At 56.0% G+C, this 23,805-nt stretch overlaps 1 protein-coding gene across 1 annotated transcript in view; it reads right to left on the bottom strand.

Annotated features, from left to right (window-relative positions):
- The window catches only part of LOC127465832 (adenylate cyclase type 3-like), a gene marked incomplete at its 3' end in the record, with an annotated part of 34,953 nt that extends 11,841 nt beyond the window's left edge, over positions 1-23,112 (bottom strand). Inside the window, exons 1-6 of the mRNA XM_051776364.1 lie at positions 22,576-23,112; positions 20,982-21,441; positions 17,199-17,441; positions 9,579-9,728; positions 6,893-7,023; positions 2,725-2,836 (exon numbers count right to left, since the gene is read on the bottom strand). Coding sequence (XP_051632324.1) covers positions 2,725-2,836; positions 6,893-7,023; positions 9,579-9,680 — 345 coding nt within the window. The remainder of the gene's footprint in view (positions 1-2,724; positions 2,837-6,892; positions 7,024-9,578; positions 9,729-17,198; positions 17,442-20,981; positions 21,442-22,575) is intronic.
- Positions 23,113-23,805: the final 693 nt, after the last annotated feature.

Raw genomic sequence — 23,805 nt, 5'->3', positions numbered from 1 at the left:
CAGATCCTTCCTTTCCCAACATTCCCAACTCCTCCTTCCCTAAGCCCTTCCTTTTCCAACATTCCCGAGTCCTCTGCTCCCAATATTCCCAACCCCCTCCTTCTCAAACTCCTCCTTCCCCAACATTCCCAACTCCTCCTTTCCCAACCTCCTCCTTCCCCAACATTCCCAACTCTTCCTTTTCCAACCCCTTCCTTCCCCAACATTCCTAAGTTCTTTTTTCCCAATCCCTTCCTTCCCCAACATTCCCAAACCCTCCTTTCCCAACTCCTCCTTCCACAACATTCCCGAGTCCTCCGCTCCCAATATTCCCAACCCCTTCCTTCTCAAACTCCTCCTTCCCCAACATTCCCAGCCCCTGGTTTCCCAAAATCCTCCTTCCACAACATTCCCAACCCCTTCTTTTCCCAACATTCCCAACCCCTTCCTTTCCCAACATTCCCAACTCCTTCTTTCCCAACCCCTTCCTTTCCCAACATTCCCAACCCCTTCCTTTCCCAACATTCCCAAACCCTCCTTCCCCCACACTCCCAATCCATTCTTTCCCAACTCCTTCCTTCCCCAACATTCCCAACGCCTTCTTTTCCCAACATCCCCAATCCATCCTCTCCCAAGCCGCCCTCTTTTCCCGATATTCCCAACCCCATCCTTTCCCAACATTCCCAACGCTCTATTTTCCCAGAGTTCCCAATCCATCCTTCCCCAACATCCCCAACCCCTCCTTCCCCAACTTTCCTGACTCCCTCCATTCCCACCTCTATTTTCCCATCCCAGGCTGGGAATCCCCAAGATCCCAGAAAACCCGAATACTTCGGGATGTGTCTCAACACCTGAACCTCCCCATTCCCATTCCCATTCCCATCCCCAATCCTTTGGGATGTGTCTGAACACCTGATCCCAACATTCCCAACCCCTTCCTCCTCCAATATTCCCAAACCCTTCTTTCCCAACATTCCCAAACCATCCTTTCCCAACATTCCCAACCCCTTCCTTCCCCAGCATCCCCAATCCATCCTTTCCCAACATTCCCAGCCCCTTCTACCCCAACATTCCCAAATCCTCCTCTCCCACCCCCTTCCTTCCCCAACACCCCAATCCATCCTTTCCCAACATTCCCAACCCTCTATTTTCCCAAAACTCCCAACCTCCGCCTTTCCCAACCCCTCCTTCCCCAACATCCCCAACCCCTCCTTTCCCAACATTCCCGACTCCCTCCATTCCCACCTCTATTTTCCCATCCCAGGTTGGGAATCCCCAAGATCCCAGAAAACCCGAATCCTTTGGGATGTGTCTGAACACCTGAACCTCCCCATTCCCATTCCCATTCCCATTCCCATCCCCAGTCCTTTGGGATGTGTCTGAACACCTGATCCAAATATTCCCAACCCCTTCCTCCTCCAACATTCCCAAATCCCTCCTTTCCCAACACCTTCCTTTCCCAACATTCCCAACCCCTTCTTTCCCAACATTCCCAACCCCTCCTTTCCCAATCCCCTCATTCTCCAACATTCCCAACCTCTTCCTTCCCAAACATTCCCAAACCCTCCTTCCCCAACATTCCCAACCCCTCCTTCCCCAACATCCCCAATCCATCCTTTCCCAACATTCCCAACCCTCTATTTTCCCTAAATTTCCAACCTCCGCCTTTCCCAACCTCCCCTCCTCCAACATTCCCAACTCCCTCCATCCCCACCTTTATCTCCCCATCCCAGGCCAGGAATCCCCAAGATCCCAGAAAACCCGAACCTCCCCATTCCCATCCCCAGTCCTTTGGGATGTGTTTCAACACCTGATCCCAATATTCCCGACCCCTTCCTCCTCCAACATTCCCAAATCCCTCCTTTCCCAACACTTTCCTTTCCCAATATTCCCAACCCCTTCTTTCCCAACGTTCCCAATCCATCCTTTCCCAATATTCCCAACCCCTTCCTCCTCCAACATTCCCAATCTATCCTTTCCCAATATTCCCAACCCCTTCTTTCCCAACATTCCCAACCCCTCCTTTCCCAATCCCCTCATTCTCCACCTTTCCCAACCTCTTCCTTCCCAAACATTCCCAAACCCTCCGTTATCAACATCCCCAATCCATCCTTTCCCAACATTCCCAACCCTCCATTTTCCCAAAATTCCCAACCTTTCCCAACCCCCCCCTCCTCCAACATTCCCAACTCCCTCCATCCCCACCTCTATCTCCCCATCCCAGGCCAGGAATCCCCAAGATCCCAGAAAACCTGAACCTCCCCATTCCCATCCCCAATCCTTTGGGATGTGTCTCAACACCTGATCCCAACATTCCCAACCTCTTCCTCCTCCAACATTCCCAAATCCCTCCTTTCCCAATATTCCCGACCCCTTCCTCCTCCAACATTCCCAAATCCCTCCTTTCCCAACACCTTCCTTTCCCAATATTCCCAACCCCTTCTTTCCCAACGTTCCCAATCCATCCTTTCCCAACATTCCCAACTCATTCATTCTCCAACATTCCCAATCCATCCTTTCCCAATATTCCCAACCCCTTCTTTCCCAACATTCCCAACCTTTCCCAACCTCCCCTCCTCCAACATTCCCAACTCCCTCCATCCCCACCTCTATCTCCCCATCCCAGGCCGGGAATCCCCAAGATCCCCGAAAACCCGAACCTTCCCCATTCCCACCCCGAATCCCTTGGGACACATTTGAGCCCCCGAACCTCCTTCCCGGCCGGAATTTCCCGGGAATACTCACTGCCGCCAGCTTGTCGAAGCGGGCGAAGAGCTCGTTGAGGAGCTTGACGAGCTGCTGGGCGCTGCAGGACGACGAGAGCTGCGTGAACCCCACGATGTCGGCGAACAGGATGCTGCCGGGAAAAAACCGGGAATGACGGACCCGGATCCGCCTCGGGGGGGGCATGGACTCCTGAAAAAATCCCCCTTTTCCTGCTCTCCTTTTCCCAGAATGCCTGAAATCCCCTTTTCCCAGAATGACTGAAATCCCCCTTTTCCTGCTCTCCTTTTCCCAGAATGCCTGAAATCCCCTTTTCCCAGAATGACTGAAATCCCCCTTTTCCTGTTCCCCCTTTTCCCAGAATGCCTGAAATCCCCCTTTTCCTGCTCCCCCTTTTCCCCAGGATGGCTGAAATCCCCCTTTTCCCACTCATCCTTTTTCCCGCTCCCCCTTTTTCCCAGAACACCTGAAACCCCTTTTTTCCCAGAATGCCTGAAATCCCCCTTTTCCCGCTCCCCCTTTTCCCACTCCCCTTTCCCCAGAATGTCTGAAATCCCTCTTCTCCCATTTCCCTCTTCTCAGGATGCCTGAAATCCCCCTTTTCCCGCTCCTCCGGCGTTCCCAACCCCATCCTTTCCCAACGTTCCCATTCCCCGGGATGACGAGAGCTGAGGGAACCCCGCGATGTCGGCGAACGGGAAAACCGGGAATGATGGATTTGGATCCAGCTCCTTGCCTGGATCTCCCTTTTCTCGCTCCCCCTTTTTCCCAGAATCCCTGAAATCCCTCTTTTCCCACTCCCCCTTTTCCAAGAATCCCTGAAATCCCCATTTTCCCACTCCCCATTTCTCCCAAGATGCCTGAAATTCCCCTTTTCCCACTCCTCCTTTTCCCAGAATGGCTGAAATCCCTCTTTTCCCACTTCCCCATTTTCCCAGAATGCCTGAAAACCCCTTTTCCCAGAATGCCTGAAATCCCCCTTTTCCCACTCCCCCTTTTCCAAGAATGCCTTTTCCTAGAATGCCTGAAATCCCCCTTTTCCCACTCCCCCTTTTCCCACTCCCACTTTTCCCAAGAATGCCTGAAATCCCCCTTTTCCCTCTCCCCTTTTCCCAGGATGCCTGAAATCCCTCTTTTCCCATTTCCCTCTTCCCAGGATGCCTGAAATCCCCCTTTTCCCACTCCTCCGACATTCCCAACCCCATCCTTTCCCAACGTTTCCCATTCCCCGGGATGGACGAGAGCTGCGGGAACCCCGCGATGTCGGCGAACGGGAAAACCGGGAATGACGGATTCGGATCCAGCTCCTTGCCTGGATCTCCCTTTTCTCGCTCCCCCTTTTTCCCAGAATCCCTGAAATCCCCCTTTTTCTGCTCCCCCTATTCCCTCTCCCCTTTTCCCAGAATGGTTGAAATCCCTCTTCTCCCATTCCCCTTTTCCTGCTCCCCCTTTTCCCGCTCCCCTTTTCCCCAGAATGCCTGAAATCCCTCTTTTCCCACTCCCCATTTCTCCCAAGATACGTGAAATCCCTCTTTTCCCTCTCCCCTTTTCCCCAGAATGCCTGAAATCCTCCTTTTCCCACTTCCCCTTTTCCCAGGATGCCTGAAAACCCTCTTCTCCCATTTCCCTCTTCCAAGGATGCCTGAAATCCTCCTTTTTCCTGCTCCCCCTTTTCCCAGAATGCCTGAAATCCCCCTTTTCCTGCTCCCCCTTTTCCCCAGGATGGCTGAAATCCCCCTTTTCCCACTCATCCTTTTTCCCGCTCCCCCTTTTTCCCAGAACACCTGAAACCCCTTTTTTCCCAGAATGCCTGAAATCCCCCTTTTCCCGCTCCCCCTTTTCCCACTCCCCTTTCCCCAGAATGTCTGAAATCCCTCTTCTCCCATTTCCCTCTTCTCAGGATGCCTGAAATCCCCCTTTTCCCGCTCCTCCGGCGTTCCCAACCCCATCCTTTCCCAACGTTCCCATTCCCCGGGATGACGAGAGCTGAGGGAACCCCGCGATGTCGGCGAACGGGAAAACCGGGAATGATGGATTTGGATCCAGCTCCTTGCCTGGATCTCCCTTTTCTCGCTCCCCCTTTTTCCCAGAATCCCTGAAATCCCTCTTTTCCCACTCCCCCTTTTCCAAGAATCCCTGAAATCCCCATTTTCCCACTCCCCATTTCTCCCAAGATGCCTGAAATTCCCCTTTTCCCACTCCTCCTTTTCCCAGAATGGCTGAAATCCCTCTTTTCCCACTTCCCCATTTTCCCAGAATGCCTGAAAACCCCTTTTCCCAGAATGCCTGAAATCCCCCTTTTCCCACTCCCCCTTTTCCAAGAATGCCTTTTCCTAGAATGCCTGAAATCCCCCTTTTCCCACTCCCCCTTTTCCCACTCCCACTTTTCCCAAGAATGCCTGAAATCCCCCTTTTCCCTCTCCCCTTTCCCCAGAATGTCTGAAATCCCTCTTCTCCCATTTCCCTCTTCTCGGGATGCCTGAAATCCCCCTTTTCCCGCTCCTCCGGCGTTCCCAACCCCATCCTTTCCCAACGTTCCCATTCCCCGGGATGACGAGAGCTGAGGGAACCCCGCGATGTCGGCGAACAGGAAAACCGAGAATGACGGATTCGGATCCAGCTCCTTGCCTGGATCTCCCTTTTCTCGCTCCCCCTTTTCCCAGAATCCCTGAAATCCCCCTTTTCCTGCTCCCCCTATTCCCTCTCCCCTTTTCCCAGAATGGTTGAAATCCCTCTTCTCCCATTCCCCTTTTCCTGCTCCCCATTTTCCCGCTCCCCTTTTCCCCGAATCCCTGAAATCCCCCTTTTCCTGCTCCCCCTATTCCCTCTCCCCTTTTCCCAGAATGGTTGAAATCCCTCTTCTCCCATTCCCCTTTTCCTGCTCCCCCTTTTCCCGCTCCCCTTTTCCCCAGAATGCCTGAAATCCCTCTTTTCCCACTCCCCATTTCTCCCAAGATACCTGAAATCCCTCTTTTCCCTCTCCCCTTTTTCCCAGAATGCCTGAAATCCTCCTTTCCCCACTCCTCCTTTTTCCCAGAATCCCTGAAATCCCCCTTTTCCCGCTCCCCCTTTTTCCCAGAATGCCTGAAATTCCCCTTTTCCCTCTCCCCTTCCCCCCTGGAACCATCCCAATCCCCCTTTTCCCTCTCCCCTTCCCCCCAAACCATTCCAACCCCCTTTTCCCTCTCCCATCTCCTCCAAACTCTTCCAATCCCCCTTTTCCCTCTCCCATCTCCCCCAAACTCTTCCAATCCCCCTTTTCCCTCTCCCCTTCCCTCCTAAACCATTCCAATCCCCCTTTTCCCTCTCCTTTTCCCCCCAAACTCTTCCAATCCCCCTTTTCCCTCTCCCCTTCCCCCCCAAACTCTTCCAATCCCCCTTTTCCCTCTCCCCTTCCCCCCCAAACCATCTCAATCCCCCTTTTCCCTCTCCTTTCCCCCCAAACTCTTCCAATCCCCTTTTCCTTCTCCCCTTCCCTCCCAAACCATTCCAACCCCCTTTTCCCTCTCCCATCTCCCCCAAACTCTTCCAATCCCCCTTTTCCCTCTCCCCTTCCCTCCTAAACCATTCCAAACCCCTTTTCCCTCTCCCCTTCCCTCCCAAACTCTTCCAATCCCCCTTTTCCCTCTCCCATCTCCCCCAAACTGTTCCAATCCCCCTTTTCCCTCTCCTTTCCCCCCAAACCATTCCAATCCCCCTTTTCCCTCTCCCATCTCCCCCAAACTCTTCCAATCCCCTTTTCCTGCTCCCCTTCCCTCCCAAACTCTTCCAATCCCCCTTTTCCCTTTTCCCTTTTCCCTTCCCCCCCAAACTCTTCCAATCCCCCTTTTCCCTCTCCCCTTTTCCCCCAAATTCTTCCCATCCTCCTTTTCCCTCTCCCATCTCCCCCAAACTCTTCCAATCCCTCTTTTCCCTTTCCCATCTCCCCCAAACCATCCCAATCCCCCTTTTCCCTCTCCCATCTCCTCCAAACTCTTCCAATCCCCCTTTTCCCTCTCCCTTTCCCCCCCAAAATCTCCCACCCCTTTCCCCCCCTTCCCCCGTGAACCCACCAACCCCCCACTTCCTGCTCCATCCCTTCCATCTCCACCTCCCACTTCCCACCTCTGCCGTCCTTCACCCCTTTCCCGGCATTCCCGGCACTCCCAGCATTCCCGGCGTTCCCGGCATTCCCGTTTTTCCCCCTCACCTGACGTTCTCGTGCCGGTACATGTACATGGTGTTGAACTGCTGCAGCTCCTTCTGGCTCGGGTCCTTCTTCATGTCCTTCAGCATCTCGTCCGCCACGTGCTTGGGCAGGATGGAGAGCATCAGGCGCTCCTGGAATTGGGAATGTTGGGAATGTTGGGATATGGCCTGGGAGTGTCCGAGTGCTTGGGCAGGATGGAGAGCATCAGGCGCTCCTGGAATGGGAATGTTGGGAATGTTGGGAATGTTGGGAATGTTGGGATATGGCCCAGGAGTGTCCAAGTGCTTGGGCAGGATGGAGAGCATCAGGCGCTCCTGGAATGGGAATGTTGGGAATGTTGGGAATGTTGGGAATGTTGGGATATGGCCCGGGAGTGTCCGAGTGCTTGGGCAGGATGGAGAGCATCAGGCGCTCCTGGAATGGGAATGTTGGGAATGTTGGGAATGTTGGGATACGACCTGGGAGTGGCCAGGATGGAGAGCATCAGGCGCTCCTGGAATGGGAATGGTGGGAATGTTGGGAATGTCGGGATACGGCCCGGGAGTGTCCAGGATGGAGAGCATGAGGAGTTCCTGGAATTGGGATTGGGAATGTTGGGAATGTCAGGATACGGACCGTGAGTGTCCGAGTGATTGGGCAGGATGGAGAGCATCAGGCGCTTCTGGAATTGGGAATGTTGGGAATGTTGGGATATGGCCTGGGAGTGTCCGAGTGCTTGGGCAGGATGGAGAGCATCAGACACTCCTGGAATGGGATTGGGAATGTTGGGAATGTTGGGATATGGCCCGGGAGTGTCTGAGTGCTTGGGCAGGATGGAGAGCATCAGGCGCTCCTGGAATTGGGAATGGGGATGTTGGGAATGTCGGGATATGGTCTGGGAGTGTCCAGGATGGAGAGCATCAGGCGCTCCTGGAATGGGAATGTTGGGAATGTTGGGAATGTTGGGATATGGATTGGGAGTGTCCGAGTGCTTGGGCGGGATGGAGAGCATCAGGCGCTCCTGGAATTGGGAATGTTGGGAATGTTGGGAATGTTGGGATACGGCCTGGGAGTGTCCAGGATGGAGAGCATCAGGTGCTCCTGGAATTGGGATTGGGAATGTTGGGAATGTTGGGATATGGATCGGGAGTGTCTGAGTGCTTGGGCAGGATGGAGAGCATGAGGAACTCCTGGAATTGGGAATGGGAATGTTGGGAATGTTGGGATAGGGCCCAGGAGTGTCCGAGTGCTTGGGTAGGATGGAGAGCATCAGGCGCTCCTGGAATGGGAATGGGAATGTCGGGAATGTCGGGACACAGCCCTGGAGCATCCAAGGTCAGGTGCTTGGGCAGGATGAGCATGAGGTGCTCCTGGAATGGGAATGGGACAGGGAATGCTGGGACAAGGCCCTGGAGTGTCCACCCAAACCACTCCGGGATAAAGGACACTCAGAATCCACTCAGAGGGGTTTTTCTGGAATGTGGGGATGGAAAAGGCAGGAAAGGGGAAGGGAGACCCTGCCCTGAGTGCCGAGATTCCCAGGGAACCCCCTTGTTCCCGGAACTCCTTCCCAGGGAGGAGCTGGGCTGGGGATGGATCCAATGGCAGGCTCTGGCTCCAGGCTGGGAGAGCTGGGAATGGCCAGGCTGGAGAAGGGAAGGATCCCGGGAGAGCTTGGAGCACATTCCAGAGGCTGAAGGGGCTCCAGGAGAGCTGGAGAGGGACTGGGGATGAGGGCCTGGAATGCCAGGCCCCAGGGAATGGATCCCAGTGGGAAAGGGGAGATTTGGGGGGGAGATTGGGAAGGGATTCCTGGCTGGGAGGGTGGGGAGGGGCTGGGCTGGAATTCCCAGAGAAGCTGTGGCTGCCCCTGGATCCCTGGCAAGGTGCTCCAGGAGGATCAGCCCAGCTCGGGAACATCATTCCCTGCTGTCCCTGCAGCTCTGGAGCCGGAGTGGGGATGGATCCGTGACGGATCCACCCCGGCCGTGCTTTGGGATTGGTGTTAAATGTCGGGAAGGCGGATAACAAGGAGGGTTTTCCCACGGGAATGTGTTGCCGGAGGAACGGCCCCGTGTCCCTGCCCTCATTCCCAGTGGGATCCAGGAGCTTCCCAACTCCTCCCATCCCCCTGAATGGTTCTGGCTCCGGAATCCCTTCCTATGGATGGGACAGGGACCTGCTGTGTCCCTATGGATGGGAGAGGGATATCCCTATGGATGGGACAGGGATATCCCTATGGATGGGACAGGAATGTTCCTATGGATGGGACAGGAACATCCCTATGGATGGGACAGGGATGTCCCTATGGATGGGACAGGAATATCCCTATGGATGGGACAGGAATGTCCCTATGGATGGGACAGGGACCTGCTGTGTCCCTATGGATGGGACAGGGATGTCCCTATGGATGGGTCAGGAATATCCCTATGGATGGGATGGGAATGTCCCTATGGATGGGATGGGAATGTCCCTATGGATGGGACAGGGATGCCCCTATGGATGGGACAGGGATGTCCCTATGGATGGGACAGGGACCTGCTGTGTCCCTATGGATCCATTCCCGCCCCTTTTCCCGCTCATCCAAAGGCCGGGAACACCTCCCTGGTGTCCCCTCCAGCACCTGGAACACCCCAAAACCCCCAAACCTCCCCCCTCCCACCTCCCTCCTCGACATTCCCGCCTCATTCCCGGCTCCCTCCCCGACCTGCTGCTGGCTCTGCTCCTCCAGGTTGAGCTTGACTTCCAGGGATTGCCGCGCTTCCAGGAACGCCTTCCGGTGCTTCCTGTCGGCCATGTGGTAGGACATGGAGCCCACGGTGATGGCACAGGCGTACAGGGCCACGTTGGACAGCAGCTGAGGGGAAAAATCCGGGAATTTCGGGAATCCGGGATCGCCGCGGCCCCCTCGGATCGTCCCCGTCCTCGGGGTTTTATTCCCGTTCCCACCCAAGGAGCTCCGTCCCCATTCCTGTTGGGATCCAGATCCTGGGAGCTCACCCTGGGGTTGTTTTCATTCCCTAAATCCGGGAATTCCATCCCTTTCCTCCCACCAGTGTTCCCATCCCTCCTGTCAATCCAGGTGATCCTCATTCCCATCCCAGGTGATCCCCATTCCCATCCCAGGAGCTCCATCCCCGTCCCTGTCCCTGATCCTTCAGCCAGGTTGGATCCAGACCCTCTGAGCTCATCCCGGGGTTGTTTTCATTCCCAAAATCAGGGAATTCCATCCCTTTCCTCCCACCAGTGTTCCCATCCCTCCTGTCAATCCAGGTGATCCCCATTCCCATCCCAGGAGCTCCATCCCCATCCCTGTTGGGATCTGGATCCTGGGAGCTCATCCCGGGATTGTTTTCATTCCCAAAATCAGGGAATTCCATCCCTTTCCTCCCACCAGTGTTCCCATCCCTCCTGTCCATCCAGGTGATCCCCATTCCCATCCCAGGAGCTCCATCCCCATCCCTGTTGGGATCTGGATCCTGGGAGCTCATCCCGGGATTGTTTTCATTCCCTAAATCTGGGAATTCCATCCCTTTCCTCCCACCAGTGTTCCCATCCCTCCTGTCCATCCAGGTGATCCCCATTCCCATCCCAGGTGATCCCCATTCCCATCCCAGGACCTCCATTCCCATCCCAGGAGCTCCATCCCCATCCCAGGAGCTCCATCCCCATCCCTGTCCCTGATCCCAGAGCCGGGTTGGATCCAGATCCCGGGAGCCCATCCCGGGGTTTCTCGGGATCAGGCGCATCCCCAAAACCCCTGGGATGGGTTGGCTGGCAAAGGGGACCTTGAGGATCATCCCCTTCCCACCCCAATATCCCGAGTCGGGAGCACCCCCCGCTCCAGAGCCGGCTCCACAAACACGGATCCATCCCCGGGAACCCCCTGGAATTCCCGCATTCCCAATGGGAAGCTGAGCCCTGGGGTCTCCCTCGATTCCCGCTCCTGCTCGGGCCAGAATTCCCTCTGGATCCCAAAAATGCCCCCAAAAGGGCCCAAAGGGGCTGTTTGGAGCTGGAATGGGCTCCCAAATCCCTCGGGAGCTTTCCCAGGAGGAAAAAAACCCCGGGATTCTTCCCCTGGGCCCATCTCCTATCATTCCCTGCAAGAGCCAATTTTTTGGGATGGCCTTAAGGATGAGCCTCCCAGGGGGGCAGGAGGGGGGACACCCATCCCTGTCCAGCAGATCCTTCATATTTCCCGGGAATCCCCCACCTGGAGCAGCCTGGGGGGTCGGTTTTATTCCCAAAATCCGGGAATTCCATCCCTTTCCTCCCACCGGTGTTCCCAGCATTCCCGTTGATCCAGCTGAGCCTTTCCAGGGGGGGAAAAAAAAGCTGGAAGCGGGAAAGTGGTGCAGGGAAAATCCCTCTGGAAGCATCTGCTCTGCTCCAGAACGGCCTGGGCTCCGTGGGAAAGTGCTCTGGGAATTTGGGATGCTCTGAGAATTTGGGATGGTCTGGGAATTCGGGATGCTCTGGGAATTTGGGATGCTCCGGCTCAGCTCCTGGGACACCTCCAGCTGCTCCCAAGCGAAATAGGAGAGGGAAAAGGGGATATTTTTGGGATATTTTGGGATATTTTGGGATGTTTGGGGATATTTTGGGAGCGTTGTCACACGGAGAGCTTGGAAAACGGCTTGGAAAAGCCCCCAAATCCCGGATTTTCCATGTCTTTGGGGGGCGTGGCCTGGGGTTCGTCCCCTGCCGTGGGACAAAGAAAAGCAGGAGGAATCTTTTCCCGGTTTTCCCCCTTTTCTGGGATGCAAAGAGCTGGTTGATCCAAAGGCAGGAAGGGCTGATCCCACCTATATTCCTAAAACCTCCGGAGCTTTCCCAGGAGGAAAAAAACCCCGGGATTCTTCCCTTGTGTCCATCCTTCCCTGGAAGAGCCGACGGGATTTTTTGGGATGGCTTTAAGGATCAGGGAAAGGGAGGGGAGGGACGACACCAATCCCACCTGGAGCATCCCAGGAAACCCTCCTGGGTGGATTCCACGTCATCAAAACCCCGTGGAGGTGTTTTGGAAAAAAGGCAGGGAGCGCTTGGATCCCTCGGGAATGCGCCCGGCCACGCCCCGTGCCAGCATTCCCTGCGGCCCCGAGGTGGGGATTTGGGAATTGCAGCCCCTGCCATGGGAATTAGGGCGGGAGGAGCTGATGAAAACACGGCCCAGCTCCGAAATCCGGGGTTTGTTCGGGATCCTGACGCTCCACGGCCGGAAATTTGGGATTGAGTCTGGCCTGTCCCACTGGTTACATCCAGATCTGTGGGATGGATCCCATTCCACAGGATGGATCCTGATCCCATGGGATGGATCCTGTTCCCATGGGATGGATCCTGTCCCATCCCAAAGGCTACACCCAGATCCATGGGATGGATCCCATTCTCTGGGATGGATCCTGTTCCCAAGGCCTGGATCCTGTTCCCATGGGATGGATCCTGTTCCTAAAGCCTGGATCCTTTCCCAAAGCCTGGATCCTGTTCCCATGGCCTGGATCCTGTTCCTAAAGCCTGGATCCTGTTCCCATGGCCTGGATCCTGTTCCTAAAGCTTGGATCCTGTTCCCATGGCCTGGATCCTGTTCCCACTGCCTGGATCCCGTTCCCATGACCTGGATCCTGTTCCCATGGCCTGGATCCTGTTCCCACTGCCTGGATCCCGTTCCCATGACCTGGATCCTGTTCCTAAAGCCTGGATCCTGTTCCCAAGGCCTGGATCCTGTTCCCAAGGCCTGGATTCCATTCCCAAAGCCTGGATCCTGTTCCCAAGGCTTGGATCCTCTTTCCAAGGCCTGGATCCCATTCCCAAAGCCTGGATTCCATTCCCAAAGCCTGGCTTCTCTTCCCATGACCTGGATCCCATTCCCAAGGCCTGGATCCTGTTCCTAAAGCTTGGGTTGTGTTCCCAAGGCCTGGATCCTGTTCCTAAAGCTGGGATCCTGTTCCCAAGGCCTGGATCCTGTTCCCAAGGCCTGGATCCTGTTCCCAAAGCCTGGATCCTGTTCCCAAAGCCTGGATCCTCTCCCAATGCCTGGACCCTGTTCCCAAAGCCTGGATCCTGTTTCCAAGGCCTGGATCCTCTCCCAAAGCCTGGATCCTGTTCCCAAGGCTTGGATACTCTTCCCAAGGCCTGGATCCCATTCCCAAAGCCTGGATCCTGTTCCCAAGGCCTGGATCCCATTCCCAAGGCCTGGATCCCACATCCTGATCCCGGGAAGGGTCGGAGCAGCTTTGCCCACGGAATCAAAGATTATTCCACGGAAAACACGACCGAGGAGGGCAAGCTGAAGGAATTTGGTTTGTTTAGGAAGGGGTGGAACAACGGGAAAGACGGGATAACAGCTCTGGGATACACCCTCCCACCTCCCAGGCCTGTGTGGAGGGAAAAACGGGAAGAACACGGAGCCATTCCCAATGGGAAGAACACAGAGCCGTTCCTGGAATGTTTTTTGGGATGGAAAGAGCCTGAGGAGGAGGAGGAGGAGGAGGGGAGAATTCCCAGTTTCCCCAAGGATTGCCCCAAGGTTGGATCCTTTCCCGGTCACTGGTTGTTGTTTTCCCCTCAGAAATTCGGGAATGAGCCTCATCCCTCCTTCCAAGAGGGAATCCCGGAAGGAATATCAGCATAACCTCCCTTCCAGGAGGGATAATCCCACAGGAAAGGTTCAAACCCATCCCTGGTTGTTGTTTTGCCCTCAGAAATTCGGGAATGAGCCTCATCCCTCCATCCAGGAGGGAATTCCATGAGGAATATCAGCATAACCTCCCTTCCAGGAGGGATAAATCCCACAGGAAAGGTCCTGCTGGGATGATCCAAACCCGTCCCTGGTTGTTGTTTGCCCTCAGAAATTCGGGAATGAGCCTCATCCCTCTTCCAGGAGGGAATTCCATGAGGAATATCAGCATAACCTCCCTTCCAGGAGGGATAATCCCACAGGAAAGGTTGTGCTGGGATGATCCCAAGTGGTCACTGGTGGTTGTTTTTCCCTCAGAAATTCGGGAATGAGCCTCATCCCTCCTTCCAGGAGGGAATCCTGGAAGGAATATCAGCATAACCTCCCTTCCAGGAAGGATAATCCCACAGGAAAGGTCCTGCTGGGATGATCCAAACCCATCCCTGGTTGTTGTTTGCCCTCAGAAATCCGGGAATGAGCCTCATCCGTCCTTCCAGGAGGGAATCCCAGAATGCAATCCCACAGATCCGACCCCAAATCCCACCAAATCCCGCCGGATCCGGGGCCTGTGCCTGGCTCCTGGATCCATTAACAGCCCGTGCCCTCGGGAGCCTCTGGAATAACGAGGCCTGGAATGTTTATTTCCGGACGGTCCCGCTCCGTTGCCAAGGTTTTCCCGGCTCCGGGAGCCGTGGCAATGATTAACATTCCCGGGAGCACATTCCAGAGAAGGGGGGGGATCCGTGTCCCTCCTGCCTTTGGATCAACCAGCTCTTTGCATCCCAGAAAAGGAGGAAAACCGGGAAAAGATTCCTCCTGCTTTTCTCTGTCCCACGGCAGGGGACGAACCCCAGGCCACACCCCCCAAAGACATGGAAAATCCGGGATTTGGGGGCTTTTCCAAGCCGTTTTCCAAGCCCTCAGTGTGACAACGCTCCCAAAATATCCCCAAACATCCCAAAATATCCCAAAATATCCCCTTTTCCCTCTCCTATTTTGGCCAGGAGCAGCTGGAGGTGTCCCAGGAGCTGAGTCGGAGCATCCCAAATTCCCAGAGCATCCCAAATTCCCAGAGCACCTTCCCACGGAGCCCAAGCCGTTCTGGAGCAGAGCAGATGCTTCCAGAGGGATTTTCCCTGCACAGCTTTCCCGCTTCCATCTTTTTTTCTCCCCCCTGGAAAGGCTCAAGTGGATCAACGGGAATGCCGGGAACACCGGTGGGAGGAAAGGGATGGAATTCCCGGATTTTGGGAATAAAACCGACCCCCCAGGCTGCTCCAGGCGGGGGATTCCTGGGAAATAGGAAGGATCTGCTGGACAGGGATCGGTGTCCCCCCTCCTGGGAAGCTCATCCTTAAGGCCATCCCAAAAAATTGTCTCTTCCAGGGAAAACTGGGAGATGGGCCCAGGGGAAGAATCCTGGCTTTTTTTCCCTCCTGGGAAAGCTCCCGAGGGATTTGGGAGCCCATTCCAGCTCCAAACAGCCCCTTTGGGCCCTTTTGGGGGCATTTTTGGGATCCAGAGGGAATTCTGGTCCGAGCAGGAGCGGGAGTCGAGGGAGACCCCGGGGCTCAGCTTCCCATTGGGAATGCAGGAATTCCAGGAGGTTCCCGGGGATGGATCCGTGTTTGTGGAGCCGGCTCTGGAGCGGGGGGTGCTCCCGACTCGGGATATTGGGGTGGGAAGGGGATGATCCTCAAGGTCCTCTTTGCCAGCCAACCCATCCCAGGGGTTTTGGGGATGCGCCTGATCCCGAGAAACCCCGGGATGGGCTCCCGGGATCCGGATCCAACCCGGCTCTGGGATCAGGGACAGGGACGGGGATGGAGCTCTTGGGGACTCCTGGAAATTCCAAAGGGGGATGATCCACCACCACTCCTGTCTGGGGCTTCCCTGAGGTCCATCCACATCCCCGTGCCCTGATCCCAACAAACACCAGGATCAGCTCACAGGATCCGGATCTCACCCAGCTGTAGGATCCCAATAAAGTCAGGGATGGAGCTCCTGGGACAGGGATGGATCCCCAGAAAGCCAGGGATGGATCTCCATAAATCCAGGGATGGATCCCCATAAAATCAGGGATGGAGTTCCAGGGACAGAGATGGATCCCCAGAAAGCCAGGGATGGATCTCCAGAAAGCCAGGGATGGATTCCCATAAAGTCAGAGATTGATCGCCATAAATTCAGGGATGGAGCCCCAGAAACCAGGGATGGATCTCCATAAATCCAGGGATGGAGCCCCAGAAACCAGGGATGGAGTTCAGGGGACAGGGATGGATCTCCACAAAGCCAGGGATGGATCTCCATAAATCCAGAGATGGATCCCCAAAAAGCCAGGGATGGATCCCCAGAAACCAGGGATGGATCCCCAGAAACCAGGGATGGATCCCCATAAAATCAGGGATGGATCCCCATAAAGCCAGGGATGGAGCTCCAGGACAGGGATGCCCATAAAGACAGGGATGGAGCTCAGGGGACAGGGATGGAGCTCACAGGACAAGGATGGATCCCCATAAATCCAGGAATGGATCCCCATAAATCCAGGAATGGATCCCCATAAATTCAGGGATGGATCCCCATAAAGCCAGAGATGGATCCCCATAAATCCAGAGACAGATCCCCATAAATCCAGAGATGGATCCCCAAAAATCCAGGGATGGATCCCCATAAATTCAGGGATGGATCCCCATAAATCCAGGGATGGAGCTCAGAAGACAGGGACGGATCCCCACAAATCCAGGGATGGATCCCCATAAATCCAGAGACAGATCCCCATAAATCCAGAGATGGATCCCCAAAAATCCAGACATGGATCCCCATAAATCCAGAGACAGATCCCCATAAATCCAGACATGGATCCCCATAAATCCAGAGACAGATCCCCATAAATCCAGGGATGGATCCCCACAAATCCAGGGGTGGATCCCCATAAATCCAGAGATGGATCCCCATAAATCCAGGGACGGATCCCCATAAAGCCAGGGATGGATCCCCATAAATCCAGGGATGGATCACCATACATCCAGGGACGGATCCCCATACATCCAGGGACGGATCCCCATAAAGCCAGGGACGGATCCCCATAAATCCAGGGACAGATCCCCATAAATCCAGAGATGGATCCCCAAAAATCCAGGGATGCATCCCCATAAAGCCAGGGATGGATCCCCATAAATCCAGGGACGGATCCCCATAAATCCAGGGATGGATCCCCATAAATCCAGAGACAGATCCCCATAAATCCAGGGATGGATCCCCATAAATCCAGAGATGGATCCCCATACATCCAGGGACGGATCCCCATAAAGCCAGGGATGGATCCCCATAAATCCAGGGACAGATCTCCATAAATCCAGGGATGGATCCCTACAAAGCCAGGGATGGATCCCCATAAATCCAGGGACGGATCCCCATAAATCCAGGGATGGATCCCCATAAATCCAGAGACAGATCCCCATAAATCCAGGGATGCATCCCCATAAATCCAGGGACAGATCCCCATAAATCCAGGGATGCATCCCCACAAACCCAGCCACGAATCCCCCCAAACCCAGCCACGAACCCCCCGGCACCTCCCACCCTCCTCCTCCTCCTCCTCCTCCCGTTCCCTCCCTCCTCCCCCTCACCCCCCCCCAACATTATTTTCCATACCTGCCTCCCCAGGTCCCCCCCCCTCTCCAGGGAGCTCAGGGAATTCCGGCGCCGCTGCTGCTGGGCCACGGCCACGCCGAGCACGAGGGTGTGGAGGCCGCAGGAGGCGGCGGCCACGGCCACGATGGGCAGGAGGCGCAGGGGCAGCGTCAGGAAGAAGGAGAAGACGAAGAAGGCCTGCCAGCCCACCGTGTCCGCCGGCTCCGGGGCGCTCCCGAAATTCAGCGCCAGGTAGCCCAGGACCTGCGGGGAGGGAGGGGGGATCCGTCGTTATTCGGGATTGTGGAATGTCGGGTTGGAAAAGAGCTCCGAGGTGGTGGAGTCGGATCCGACCCCGCCGCGGTTCCCGGCCCGTGGTGCTGGTGACGCATCCGACCTCGTCCTAAAAATTTAGACCCTGTTTTCCTGCAGGAATCCCAGAATCCCAGAATTAGCTGGGTTGGAAAAGAGCTCCGGGATCGTGGAGTCAAACCCTGGATCCGACCCTGCCGTGGCGCTGATGCCACATCCAAGCTCATCCTAAAAATTTAGGTCCTGTTTTCCTGCAGGAATCTCAGAATCCCAGAATTAGCTGGGTTGGAAAAGAACTCCGAGATCGTGGAGCCTGACCCTGGATCTGACCCTGGATCCAACCCCGGATTCGACCCCGCCGTGGTTCCTGGCCCCAGCTCTGATGCCACATCCAACCTCATCCCAAAAACCTCCAGGGAAGTGACTCCACCCCCTCCCTGGGCAGCCCATTCCAAGGGCTGATCCCAATCCATGGAAAGAATTCCTTCCCGATATCCAACCTGACCAAACATCCTAAATCCTCTCCCAACCCCCTTCCTTTCCAACTCTTTCTGGAGCCAAAACTAAACCGGGATTAAATCCCACTCAGACCCTGTTTTCCTGCAGGAATCCCAGAATCAGCCGGGTTGGAAAAGAGCTCCAGGATTGTGGAGTCAAACCCTGGATCCGATCCCGCCGTGGTTCTGATGCCACAACCAAGCTCGTCCTAAAAATTTAGACTCTGTTTTCCTGCAGGAATCCCAGAATCCCAGAATTAGCTGGGTTGGAAAAGAGCTCCGGGATCGTGGAGTCAAACCCTGGATCTGACCCTGGATCCAACCCCGGATTCGACCCCGCTGTGGTTCCCGGCCCGTGGTGCTGATGCCACATGCAACCTCATCCTAAAAAATTAGACTCTGTTTTCCTGCAGGAATCCCGGAATCCCAGAATTAGCTGGGTTGGAAAAGAGATCCGAGATAGCTGGGTTGGAAAAGAGCTCTGAGATCGTGGAGTCCAACCCTGGATCCAACCCCGGATCCGACCCCGCCGTGGTTCCCGGCCCGTGGTGCTGGTGACGCATCCGAGCTCGTCCTAAAAATTTAGGCCCTGTTTTCCTGCAGGAATCCCAGAATCCCAGAATTAGCTGGGTTGGAAAAGAACTCCGGGATCGTGGAGTCAAACCCTGGATCCAACCCCGACGTGGTTCTGATGCCACATCTCCAAGCTCATCCTAAAAATTTAGGCCCTGTTTTCCTGAAGGAATCTCAGAATCCCAGAATCAGCCAGGTTGGAAAAGAGCTCCGAGATCGTGGAGTCTGACCCTGGATCCGACCCCGGATCCAACCCCGGATCCGACCCTGCCGTGGTTCCCAGTCCGTGGCGCTGATGCCACATCCGACCTCATCCTAAAAATTTAGGCCCTGTTTTCCTGCAGGAATCCCAGAATTAGCTGGGTTGGAAAAGAACTCCGGGATCGTGGAGTCAAACCCTGGATCCAACCCCAATGTGGTTCTGATGCCACATCCAAGCTCGTCCTAAAAATTTAGGCCCTGTTTTCCTGAAGGAATCCCAGACTCCCAGAATTTGCCGAGTTGGAAAAGAGCTCCGAGATCGCGGAGTCTGACCCTGGATCCGACCCCGGATCCAACCCCGGAGCTGACCCCACCGTGGTTCCTGGCCTGTGGCACTGATGCCACATCCAAGCTCGTCCTAAAAATTTAGGCCCTGTTTTCCTGAAGGAATCCCAGAATCAGCCGGGTTGGAAAAGAGCTCCGGGATCGTGGAGTCAAAACCTGGATCCAACCCCGACGTGGTTCTGATGCCACATCCAAGCTCATCCCAAAAACCTCCAGGGAAGTGACTCCACCCCCTCCCTGGGCAGCCCATTCCAGGGGCTGATCCCAATCCATGGAAAGAATTCCTTCCTGATATCCAACCGGAATCTCCTCCCCCTGGAGGCCGAGCCCTCCTGTCCTGCTGCTGCTTCCTGGGAGAAGGGAATAACTGGGAGGTGGGAATAGTTGGGATGTGGGAGAGGAGGGGGAATAGCTGGGATATGGGAGAGGAGAAGGAATAGTTGGGATGTGGGTTGGGAAGGGGAATAATTGGGATGTGGGATAGGAGGGGGAATAATTGGGATGTGGGAGATAGGAGGGGGAATAGTTGGGATGTGGGATAGGAGGAGGGATAATTTGGAATGTGGGCTTGGAGGGGGAATAAGTTGGGATGTGGGTTAGGAGGGGGAATAATTCAGATGTGGGACAGGAGGGGGAATAGTTGGGATGTGGGATAGGAAGGGGAATAGTTGGGATGTGGGATAGGAGGGGGAATAGTTGGGATGTGGGATAGGAAGGGGAATAGTTGGGATGTGGGATAGGAGGGGGAATTCCCATCCTTCCCAATATCCCACCTGCCCCTCCCCTGGCCCAGCTGGAGGCCGTTCCCTCTCCTCCTGTCCCTCGTTCCCTGGGAATTGGGGACCCCTCCAGCTCCCCCCATCCTGTCAGGGAGTTGTGGGGCGGGAAAAGCTCCCTCCTGATCCCTCTTTTCCCCGGGATGAGCCCCTTCCCAGCTCCCTCAGCCTCTCCTCACGGGAATTGTGCTCTGGTCCCTTCCCTGGCCCTGCTCCAGCCCCTCCATGTCCTTCCCGAACATCCTAAACCCTCTCCCAACCCCCTTTCCTTTCCAACTCTGCAAATGCTCTGGAGCTGGGATGGAGCTCTGGGAACAGGGATGGAGCTCCAGGGACAGGGATGGAGCTCAGGGAACAGGGATGGAGCTCCAGGGACAGGGATGGAGCTCCTGGGACAGGGATGGATCCCCATAAAGTCAGGAATGGAGCTCTGAGGACAGGGATTGATCCCAAAAAAGTCAGGGATGGAGCTCCGGGGACAGGAATTCCCATAAAGTCAGGGATGGAGCTCCAGGGATAGGGATGGAGCTCCAGGACAGGGATGGAACTTTAGGAACAGGGATGGAGCTCCAGGGACAGGGATTGATTCCCATAAAGTCAGGGATGGAGCTCTGGGGACAGGGATTCCCATAAAGCCAAGGATGGAGCTCCAGGGACAGGGATTCCCATAAAGCCAAGGATGGAGCTGCAGGGACAGGGATGGATCCCCCTAAACCCAGGGATGGAGCTCTGGGGACAGGGATTGATCCCAACAATTTCAGGGATGGAGCTCCGGGGACAGGAATTCCCATAAAGCCAGGGATGGATCTCAGAGGACAGGGATGGAGCTCCAGGGACTGGGATGGAACTTTAGGAACAGGGATGGAGCTCCAGGGACAGGGACTGATCCCCATAAAATCAGGGGTGGAGCCCTGGGGACAGGGATTCCCATAAAGCCATGGATGGATCTCAGAGGACAGGGATGGAGCTCCAGGGACTGGGATGGAGATCCAGGACAGGGATGGAGCTCCAAGGACAGGGATTGATCCCCATAAAGCCACGGATGGAACTCCGAGGACAAAAGGGGACGGATTTATATCCCACATTTTTCTTCCTCCTACCTGGGCCGGGATGAGGATCCAGAGGATTCCGGGCAGGAAGCGGCGGGAGAAACGCTCCGGGAGCAGGCGGCACTTCCAGAGGGCCAGCAGGGCCACGTGGGCCACCAGGAACGCCGCCGCCGGCACCAGGACGGGCGGGAATTCCCTCCCTTCCAGCCCCAGATCCAGGGAAGCGGTGGCCAGGACGTAGGCGTCGAAGAGGGCGGCGAAGACGGCGAGCGCCAGGAGGGTGTCGTGGCGCTGCCGGCGGAAATAGGCCTGGTAGAGGTTTTCCAGGGATTCCGGGGCGAAGGAGAGGCGGGCGGAGCGCGGGAGGCAGGGGCAGGGAGGGGAGATCCGGAAGGTTCCGCGGCGGGAGGCTCCGGAGGCGGCGTCGGCGCGCTCGGGATCCGAGGGGAGGCTGGCGGAGTAGTCGGCGGAGTAGTCGGCGGAGAATTCCGGCTCGGAGAACCCGCCGTTCCTGGGCATGTTGAGGAGGGGGGGAAAAGGAGGGGGTGTGGGTTTGTTTTCCCGGTTGGAATGAGGCAGGATGGGGGGGGGGGGGGTCAGGGAGGGGTCACTCGAGGAGGCATCGCGGCTCGGCGGGAATTCCCGGTTTTCCCGGGGAATGGGGGGCGGGAGGCTGGGAGAGCGGGGGGATTCCAGGGGGATTCCCAGGCTGATTCCGGGCTGATCCCAAGCTGATTCCCAGGTTGATTCCCAGGCTCTTTCCCAGGTTGATCCCAGGTTAATTCCAGGCTAATTCCAAGTTGATTCCCAGGCTGATTCCCAGGTTCTTTCCCAGGTTGATTCTAAGTTGATTCCAGGTTAATTCCAAGCTGATTCCCAGGCTGGTTCTAGGCCGATCCCAGGTTAATTCCAGGCTGATTCCAAGTTGATTCCCAAGCTGATTCCCAGGCTGATTCCCAGGCTAATTCCAGGTTGATTCCCAAGCTGATTCCAGGCTGATTCCAGGCTGTTCACCAGGTTGATTCCCAAGCTGCTTCCCAGGCTGATCCCAGGTTGATGCCAGGTTAATTCCAGTTTAATTCCAAGCTGATTCCCAGGCTGATTCCCGGGCTGATTCCAAGGTGATTCCCAGGCTAATTTCAGGCTAATTCCAAGTAGATTCCCAGACTGTTTCCCAGGTTGCTTCCCAGGCTAATTCCAGGTTGATTCCCAGGCTGCTTCCCAGGTCACTTCCCAGGCTAATTCCAGGTTAATTCCAAGTAGATTCCCAGGATGCTTCCCAGGCTGATCCCAGGCAGATTCCAGGCTAATTCCAGATTGATTCCCAGGCTGCTTCCCAGGCTAATTCCAGGTTGATTCCCAGCCTGATTCCCAGGTCACTTCCCAGGCTGCTTCCAGGCTGCTACCAGGTTGATTCCCGGGTTGATTCCCAGGCTGATTCCCAGCTCGCTTCCCAACCTGCTTCCCAGCTCCCCGGGAAGCTCCACAGGCCTTCCCAGCAGTTCCAGGGAAAGGGGGAAAGGGATAATCGCGGCTGCAGCGCGGGCTGGGATGCCGGGCTGATTCCCAGGCTAATTCCAAGCTAATTCCAGGTTGATTCCCAGCCCGCTTCCCGGCTCACTTCCCAGCCCACTTCCCGGCTCACCGAGGCCTTCCCGGTTCTCCAGGGGCAGCGGGAAAGGGATAATCCGGGATGCGGCGCGGCGGGAGAGGCTCCTTCTTCCCGGGCTGATTCCCGGGTTGATTCCCAGGTGAATTCCAGGCTGCTTCCAGGTGAATTCCCGGGCTGATTCCCACCTCACTTCCCAGGCTACTTCCAGGCTGCTTCCCGGGCTGCTTCCCAGCTCCCAGCCGGCTTCTCACGCCGCTTTCCCGGTCTCTTCCCAAAGCTCCTTCCCGGCCGCTTCCCAAAGCTCCTTCCCGGTCTCTTCCCAAAGCTCCTTCCCGGCCGCTTTTCCCGGCCTTGAATCCCAGCTTCCCGGCCGGTTTTCCCGGCCTTTTGCGCAGCGCCGGGATGCTCCCGGAGCTCCGGGAGATGTCGCGATGCCTCCCCCTCCTCCCCTCTGCTCCTTTTTTTTTTTTCCCAGCGCTCCTTTTTCCCGACACGCCTCCGTTTTTTTCCCCCCCTCGGGATGCGCGATCCCGGAAAAAAAACAGGGATGCTATTCCAGAGCCCCGCCGGGATCAGCGAGGATTCATCCCGCATCCTCCCCTGGATCCTTCCCTCGGGATGAGGAGCGGGGAAAGGGGGTTTTTCCCGGCGTTTTGGGGGCGGGAATTCGCGCCCCGCCTTCCCGTAACCCTTTGGCTGCCGGAGATTCCAGGATTCCCGAGGATCTTGGGAGAGCGGGAAGAGCCGCTTCCCGGCTGGATTTGGGGAGCGGGGGACTCGGGGAGGGAGGCGCGTCTTGGATGAGCTGGTGGGGGGATCCATAAATCCCAAAATCCCGGAGAAGGGCGGGAAGGGAAGGTTTGGGAAGGTTTGGGAAGGTTGGAAGGGAAGGTTTGGGAAGGTTTGGGAAGGTTTGGGAAGGGAAGGTTTGGGAAGGGAAGGTTTGGGAAGGGAAGGGAAGGTTTGGGAAGGGAAGGTTTGGGAAGGTTTGGGAAGGTTTGGGAAGGTTTGGGAAGGTTTGGGAAGGTTTGGGAAGGTTTGGGAAGGGAAGGGAAGGGAAGGGAAGGGAAGGGAAGGGAAGGGAAGGGAAGGGAAGGGAAGGGAAGGGAAGGGAAGGGAAGGGAAGGGAAGGGAAGGTTTGGGAAGGGAAGGGAAGGGAAGGGAAGGGAAGGGAAGGGAAGGGAAGGGAAGGGAAGGGAAGGGAAGGGAAGGGAAGGTTTGGGAAGGGAAGGGAAGGGAAGGGAAGGGAAGGGAAGGGAAGGG

Source organism: Manacus candei, unplaced genomic scaffold, assembly GCF_025592945.1.
Source record: "Manacus candei isolate 608988 ecotype Guabito, Panama unplaced genomic scaffold, ASM2559294v1 h1tg000501l, whole genome shotgun sequence".
In the NCBI taxonomy this organism is placed as follows: Eukaryota; Metazoa; Chordata; class Aves; order Passeriformes; family Pipridae; genus Manacus; species Manacus candei.
The sequence above is the reverse complement of the archived record's forward strand: the minus strand, read 5'-3'. Positions and strand labels throughout refer to the sequence as shown.